Source organism: Vigna unguiculata, chromosome 6 (assembly GCF_037176805.1).
Source record: "Vigna unguiculata cultivar grain cowpea cultivar isolate G323 ecotype 2 chromosome 6, ASM3717680v1, whole genome shotgun sequence".
Classification (NCBI taxonomy): domain Eukaryota; kingdom Viridiplantae; phylum Streptophyta; class Magnoliopsida; order Fabales; family Fabaceae; genus Vigna; species Vigna unguiculata.
Window position 1 is genome coordinate 31,834,152 of NC_140797.1, and position 8,883 is coordinate 31,843,034.

The 8,883-nt window shown below is 32.1% G+C and overlaps 1 protein-coding gene across 1 annotated transcript; it reads right to left on the minus strand.

The window, feature by feature from the left end:
* Positions 1-1,225: 1,225 nt before the first annotated feature.
* LOC114186752 (Amidase family protein) lies at positions 1,226-7,481 on the minus strand. Its single transcript, XM_028074750.2, has 10 exons — positions 6,901-7,481; positions 5,070-5,381; positions 4,686-4,865; positions 4,479-4,573; positions 4,299-4,374; positions 4,054-4,131; positions 3,766-3,859; positions 3,631-3,680; positions 3,210-3,323; positions 1,226-1,711 (listed from the first exon to the last, which is right to left on the minus strand). Exons 1-10 carry the CDS (start codon positions 7,435-7,437, stop codon positions 1,616-1,618), a joined length of 1,632 nt encoding a protein of 543 aa, XP_027930551.2. The 5' UTR covers positions 7,438-7,481; the 3' UTR covers positions 1,226-1,615.
* Between the last annotated feature and the right edge of the window lie 1,402 nt (positions 7,482-8,883).

Sequence of the window (8,883 nt, forward strand, 5' to 3'; positions counted from 1 at the left end):
TTTCAAACAAGCGAATAAGCCTCTTAATAGGGGTGACAAAATAGGCCAACCCAACCCGTTTTGACCTGCCTACTCTTGGTCCATCAAAAATGGGTCGGGTTGGGCTAACCTACCACACAAAAAAAGGTCTAGAAATTACAACATGTCCTACCATAAGATGAGTTGGTATGCTGTCCCATCACTTTTTTTTTTATTTATTTTTTTTAATTTTTTGTATTTTTTGTATTTTAGTTTTAAAATTTGTTTGTATATATACTTATTAAAAAATATTTAGAGAATATTTAATCATAAATATTTTATATGTTTTATTGATTTAATTAATATTTTTAATTAAATAAATTAAAATAATCATCACATTTACATGTTAAATTACTCTATTATAACTAATAATTGGAACTTAATTTGTAAGTGTTAATGATTTAAATTATAATAATATTGCATATTTACATCTCTACAAAAATATAATATAGAAACTTTAATTATTTTTGTTTTAATTTTTAATTTTAAAAAAAATACAAAATAAAAAACAAAACAGGCCCGTGGACCAATGATTGGTTGGTTTACTTTTGGTATGTTGGAGCTAAGCAAGCCAAACCAAAACAGACTAATAAGTTGAAAATTCCAACTCTTAGCCATCTAATGTTTTATTGGAGTCAACACTAGGAATCATGGTTATTTAACTTTTCATTCATCTATTACTTCTTCATATGACTTTGCATGCTTCTTTCACAAGTCTTTGATGTTTCTTCATAAAACGTGAATAACTTAAATTGATTCACACTTAACAAACTAGTTAAATATATCAAAACTTAATATTACTTTTTATCATAAAAAATCTTCCGTGACTTGTTGGAAAACATGTAGAATTGCCTATAGTTGTGTATGCCTTAATAGAATCAAGGTATGAGCAAATGAAAATTGTCAATTGAAAGAGCGTTGTTCAAAGAGAGTTGTTCATCTATGAAATTCCGATACGGCTCAGAAATAGCGTTTTCACACTTCCACTACGTAGCGAATACAAACATGTAGCAAATGTGTCAACGATACAGTGTCAGATATTTTGGACCACCTCTTGGACACAAGACCAAAAATGCTTCACGTAACCTCTAAAAATTTTAAAAATTGATTTTTTTTTCAATAACGTTTGAAGTGTTCCGTTGTTTCAAACACATTTCAACGTAAACTGTATACTGATTAAAGCCTTTGTATGCAAGCAAACATAAAATTAGAAATATTAACAAACATCCTTATTCAAAAGAAATCCTCAAGAATAAATTACAAGGGCCAATTGTTTGGTAAGAGCAAAGACCATTTGCTCCTTTACACTGATCAATCTCTCTAGTTCTTAACTAAATAAACACAACATTCAATAATTCATCCAATTGCTAACAGTAGCAGGTGGCCCCCCTCATCAAAAAACTAGTTGAATGAAGGTTTATTGTGAAAATATTCAATTTCAAATAGTAAAATTTCTCACAAAACCCTCTTTCAGCAATGTGGCTAAAAATTTGGAGAAGCATTACCGGCGCTGAAAACTACCTACTCCAGCTACCTCATTGTCATGGAACTAAAGAAATATTGAGGGAACACAGAGATGTGGAATGAAAAATTATACTCAGAATGCAATGTCATCATCAGCTACAAACGGTGGAACAAATCTGCAATTTTCAAGAGTTTGCTCAAAGATGTGTCCCACTCTCAGCAGTTCTCCCTGCAATTTAATTCCAAGCCAAAGGATGATTGTGTTGCTCAATTTCAAACATATACTCTTGCAGAACATTTTCCTCAAATATATATATGTTATTCAACAAAAGTGTCCAATCAGAATACCAGTAGGACCACATTAGTTAACTTTGGCTGTATGGGAACTTTCAATACGATACAACTAACAGCCATATGCCAAATCCGATACATGATATCAATGTGATTTGTATTTACCAAATATCTCATTGAGGCAAAAAGTGAATCAAATTATTTTTTAATTTTAAATTAGCCCAAAAGTTTTCTATGTTTTTATCATTTTCAACTTAAAGTTCAAAAAATCTAAAACTTATCAGCATCTTATATTTAATATTTGGTATAAATACACATTTGGTACCCAAACTTTTTCGGAAAGTTCAATTTGGTACCCGAACTTTAGAAATGTTCAATTTGGTACCCCAATTTTCTAAAGATATTCAATTTGGTCCTCTCCATTAAGTTAGAGTTAACACCGTATCCGTACAGGACACGTGTCAAGCCATGAAATTTTTATTTTTTTTTCAAAAAATTTAAAAACTGTCACGTGTCAGTTTATCATCGTGTCACGTGGCAGCTTACAATCATGACACGTGGCAGTGTAATAGCTGTTTTCAATTTAGTACCCCAATTTAAATTTTTGGTTCAATTTAGTACTCCAATTTTTTAAAATCATCCAATTTTGTCATCTTCCATTTGAGACCAAATTAGTAAATAAGCTTAATTACAACCTATATATACATGTTACAATAACTTTTTCTAATATATACATCAAATCATTTCACCTAAATACTTAAATTATTTTATTTTTTACATTTTAACCTTTGTAATTTTTTATACATGAAATTTTTTACACTTGTACAAAATAAAATAATTTGAATATTTAGGTGTAGTGATTTGATGTATAAATTCAAAACAATTATTTTAACATGTTTATATAAGTTATAATTAAGCTTATTTACTAATTTGGTCTCAAATAGGAAAGAACGAAATTGGATCATTTTAAAAAATTTGGATACTAAATTGAATCAAAAATTTAAATTAGGGTACTAAATTGAAAACAATTATTACACTGCCACATGTCATGATTGTAAGCTGCCACGTGGCACGATGATAAACTGACACGTGGCAGTTTTTAAATTTTTTGAAAAAAAAATTATTTTTTTTGAAAAAAAAAATTTTAAAAAAATAAAAATTTCATGGCTTGACACGTGTCCTGTACGGACACGGTGTTAACTCCAACTTAACGGAGAGGACCAAATTGAATCTCTTTAGAAAATTGGGGTACCAAATTGAACATTCCTAAAGTTCGGGTACCAAATTGAATTTTCCAAAAAAGTTTGGGTACCAAATGTGTATTTATTCCTTAATATTTTTAAGAACTAAAGACTAGTAAAGAAAACGAAACTACCAGTTAGATAAAGAGCTCCATCAACAAGGAGTCCAGTGCAGTGGATAGGAAGAGTCAATACCTCATTAAAGGCTGCACCAATCATTTGCAGACCAACAGGAAGGCCTGCAGGTCCATCCTCAACAAAGCCACATGGCAAAACCAAGGCAGGTAATCCAGCTAGATTAACGTTTACCTGTAAAATTACAAAGCATCAGTAAAGGTCAAAAACTATGTTTGATATGTTACTGTATATGAATGAAATTTCAGACATTACAGAGAATATCAAACTCTTAACGATTGTATAATTAGGTATGCTCAATGGTGACTTAATTCCAATAGGAAATTCCCTTGTTGAGCCTCTAGAACTCATGCAACGCAACCAACCTGACCGTTAATGGTTAGCAAATATAATTCCTGGATGAGTTAACACCCATCTTGATTTTCTAAGGCTTAATCTACAATTTTTGTCTAGATATCCTGCTCAAGAATGAAATGCTTACGGTCATAATATCGCCTGCATACATAGCTAAAGGATCATTTTTCTTTTCACCTGCAAGTGCCAAAGGCAATAAAAATTTTAGCACTGCAGACACTGAAGTGCAATAATGCAAACGCAAAGAGTTGAAGATGCTAACCAATTTTATAAGCAGCTGAAGGAGCTGCAGGGGAAATCAAGATGTCATTTTGACTCAGTGCCTCCTTAAAGCTATTCCTAATTATGGTCCTTACCTGTAACAACACTCACAAATATTGAATATTGTCCACAAAACACTAAACATCTAGAAGAAGATGAAATTGATTAACTCCAGAAACTTAAAACTTCTTAAAGAGACATGTATTTGCACGTATGAAACTGAATTCACAATTATTAGGACTTAGATCAGAGATCTACTAAGAAATAAATAAAATAATATTATTAGTACCTGCTGTGCACGTTTGTAATATGCATCATAGTAACCAGCTGAGAGGGCATATGTTCCCATTAAAATTCTCATTTTGACCTGAGACATTTAAAATTGAAAGGTAGCTTAAATAGAAAATTGAAAGGTAGCTTAAATAGCAATGCCAACACATTTGAACCATTTCTCTAAAACCGGTGTAAGTAAAGGTAAGCTACCACTCATCTTGGAGTCAAATTTGAAATTAAGAAAGAAGAAGAGATGAGTACCTCAGAACCAAACCCTTCAGCTCGGGAACCTCCATAAAGAGAATCTAGTTCGTCAGCATAAACTTGGTTTCCATATCTAAAAATATATACAAATGGCCAATTAAAGTCAGGCCAATGGTTTATCAATGAAAATGTATTTCAGAGGGGAGAGAATTAAGAAAGGTGGTTTGAGTCACTGACCTGATACCATCATAGCGAGACAAGTTGGAAGATGATTCAGACACAGCAAGGATATAATATGCAGGCAACCCAAGGGAAAAGGATGGCAGTGAGACCTGTAACAAGTTCATAGCAAAAGAAAAGGACATCCTGAAATATAAACTGCAATAATACAAACTTCAAAAGAACCAATAGAAGTTGCCATTCATAGAGAAAAATGATACGGACCTCATTCACAGAGCATCCTAATTCCTCAAAATGCATAGCAGCAGCACGAATTGCTGAAATTACTCCAGCATCAACACCCTTGTCAATTGTTTCACGGATCAGACCAACTCTCAGTCCCTTCAAGGGTTTACTTTCCAAGGAGCTCACAGAGACAAAGTGGGACTGAAAGTCAGGCACATCCTGAAAAACGAAACCATATTATTGAAAAGACATTGGCTTAATAAGAAGAAATAAATAACGCTTACATCCACTGATTTCAGAAATCACCAATCTAATTGAGGAACAGAATTTAATGAACATTATTAATATCCCTTGCAAACAATGAGAAATTGGAAGGATTATAACAGTTAGACCAAACTTTGTGAAAACTCATATTTCTCCTACCTGCTTACTTGACGTGGCATCAAATCTATCATGACCAGCAATTGCATGAAGGAGAATCCCAGTATCGGCAACTGATGAACCAAAGCAGCCAATGGTATCAAGTGATGATGCATATGCCATAAGTCCAAATCTTGAAACACGCCCATATGTTGGCTTCAAACCTACAACACCACAAAAAGATGCCGGCTGCCTCACACTTCCGCCTGTGTCACTTCCCAACGATACAACACACTGCCTGGCAGAAACTGCAGCTGCTGATCCTCCTGATGATCCTCCTGGCACCCTAGACTCATCCCACGGGTTGGCAGTCACCTATTGAATGAACATATGCAGCACCTGAGTAAACCAATCGCAGTTATAAATGGGAAATACAAATAATAGGACCCACACACAACCCCTCTTTTATTCCATTAAGCTTTGCAATAACAGAGGGGAGATAACACAGCAGGAATGAAAATTAGCAACACATTAATGCATGTAAGGTCTATCAAGTCATTCATTGACAATTTTAATTCTCCATTTTCTATACCAAACATACAATGAAATCCTGCTTTCAACATAGAACAGCTAATCAATATTTCAACTCCTAGACACAAATGAAAAACAGAGTCATAAAGTCACCCATCCTCAAATTCATTACAAATAATAATGCAAAGTGGGCATTTGACATTTTAGAAGATACATTCTTAGACACACCAAGCATCCCACAATGCTCTTAAAATCACACCATTCCTTCTGAATCTTCAATCGCCTTTCTAATTAGGAAAAAATATCTTCACAATCTTTCTATTCATTTCAACATATTTTATTTTCTCTTTTAAAGGTTGTAATTATTACAAATAGAAATGATGAAAATGTAACTCATCTAATTGGTATCAAAGCATATCAGAGTCTGCCTTAGCATTGTTTGCAGGGTCTATTGTACAACCCATTATCGGGTCCTCCTTTATTCCCATACTTGATGTCATCGAAGTAGGGGAAGTCGGGGGATATGTTGAAGATCTCATATCATCTTGGGATTTGACCAAATAATAATAGATAGATGTGTACAAACCTCACCTTATTAAACTAATTTTGTAAGATTGAATTGGACTTAAAGTTTACTCTCTTAAAGTAATCTAACAAACTCTCAATTTCAAAACATCAACAATAGTGTGTGTGAGAAAAATTCAGTGAGAGCCCTACCTACACAGATATCCTCCTCTCTTGCCTCATTTCTGACTTAAAATACTTCCTATATAATAATAAAAATAATAAAATAAGGATTAAAGGAATATTAAGACAATGAAGAATATCCAAAATTTGATTTTATTATCAACTTTTAAAACTAATAAGTTTTGCCCATGTATTTTTAAAGAGAAAAAAAAAAGATGTACTAACATCTTAAAATTGTGTTACATTGCCATTTATATGGTAAATTTGTTGACTTTATAAGTTATATGGGTGGTGATAATTTGTGATTGGACGACTGAGACGCCAATTACACCTTTTTTTTTCAAATATCCAAACATTTTCCTGCATCTGGGTAGGAAAATATGTGTAATTCAAAAAATGAAATACCCAAAACCAATGTTTCAAAACTTAAATATTACACTCAAAATTTAGAAAATTTTCAGAGACTAAAAAACCATTAATACTAATATAACTAAATAATAACAGAAGTAGTGGTAGCAGAGCTTAGTTGCGCTTGAATGGTCATTCAAGCCTAAAAATGCATAACGTGTACTAAGTTTCAAAAGTAAACAAAACAATTAACTTTTAAACAGAAAAATTCAAATTGCATATAAACCATAGTAAAAAATATTATAAATGCAGTATTAGGAAAGAGAACCTGAAATGCAGAAGCTTCAGTGGTGCTTCCCATTCCAAACTCATCCATATTGGTTTTCCCAACCACAATTCCGCCCAGTTCCCTCACTCTCTTCACCGCCGTCGCGTCGAACGGCGGCCGGTATCCAGCCAGGACGCGCGAACCACCCGTAGACGGCATGTCCTTTGTACAAATGTTGTCTTTCACGCCGATGAGCACCCCGGCGAGGGGACCGGGGTCGTCGCCGGCGGCGATGCGGGCATCGACTCGGCGGGCCTGGGCAAGCAGGGCATCGTCGTCTGGGAGGTGGAGGAAAGCGCGGAGACGGGGCTCGGCGAGGCGGAGGTGCGCGAGGCGGGAGAGAGCGAGGTCAGCGGCGGAGGCACGGCGCGAGAGGAGGGTTTGACGGGTGGAGAGGATTTCGGAGTGCGGCGGAGGCGAGGTGGTGAGGGTTGGGGTTTGGTCAGTAAGGGAGGCGCGTGAGGTGTAGGAGTGGGAGTGGCGAGTGAGTGAGAGGCGAGAGAGGGAGCGAGGGGTTTGAAGTGTGGATAGTAGCATTTTTTGTTGAGGAAGAAAAAAAAGAAGATATGAGAATCAATGAATGAATGAATTATAACTGTTATCACTTATACTCACTTGTGTATAAGAAGAGGAAGAAGACGACGGGAAAAAAAATATAACAAAAAAAAACTATTTCATCTTATTAACTCATGTTTAATTTTGACAACTATCTCTCCACTAATATAAAAAAAAAAAAAATACCTCTTTATTATATAAGATTAGTGTGAAAGTTTGTAATTTTAATTTACCAAAACTACTTATTGTGTTAAACTTCCATGACAAACTAAGCTTAAAATTTGTTTCCTGCCATTAATAAACAAATAAATTATAGTCACCTTTTTTAGTTTTCTCGCATTACGTTGTCTTCAATTTTTAAATAATTACTTACTTTTAATATTTTAATAAAACAGTATTAACACCTTTTATTTTATTTAAATTCATATTTGTATTAAAATATATAAATATAATAAGGTAATAGTTTATATTTTATATGATAATTTGTAATTGTTCGAAAACTATAAGTTTGCTTATGAGAGGGGATGATTAGTATTAAAAATGATAATTAATGAATTAAAATATTTATTTAGTAAATTATAAGTTTGTTTATGAGAGGTGATGATTAATTATCTTTATTTTCTTATCATTAATCTGAATTTTATATTTTTTTTATCTCTTTATCACTTTCTGACTTTTTTGTCTCTTTTTACTTTTTTTCTCCTCTAGGAATCTTTTTTAGGGTTTTATCATATTATCACATTATATTCGTTGAACTAGCAGGAGACTCGTGCATACACACGGATCGTATTTTTTTTTATATATTTTTTTATTTTTAAAACATATTTTCTTTTTATTATATATAAATCAATAATTTGAATATTTTTAAAACATTTTATTATTATTATTATATATAAATCAAAAATTTTAATGATTATTATTATTGATTAATTTATATAATAATTAATTTATTATTTAAATTTATGTGTAATGATTAATTTATTATTTAAATATAATAAGGTAATAGTTTATATTTTAATGATTTGAATATTTTTAAAACATTTTATTATTATTATATATAAATCAAAAATTTTAATGATTATTATTATTGATTAATTTATATAATAATTAATTTATTATTTAAATTTATGTGTAATGATTAAAATATATAAATATAATAAGGTAATAGTTTATATTTTATATGATAATCTGTAATTGTTCGAAAACTATAAGTTTGCTTACTAGGGGATGATTAGTATTAAAAATGATAATTAATGAATTAAAATATTTATTTAGTAAATTATAAGTTTGTTTATGAGAGGTGATGATTAATTATCTTTATTTTCTTATCATCAATCTGAATTTTATATTCTTTTTTTATCTCTCTATCACTTTCTGCCTTCTTTGTCTCTCTTTACTTTTTTTCTCCTCTAGGAATCTTTTTTAGGG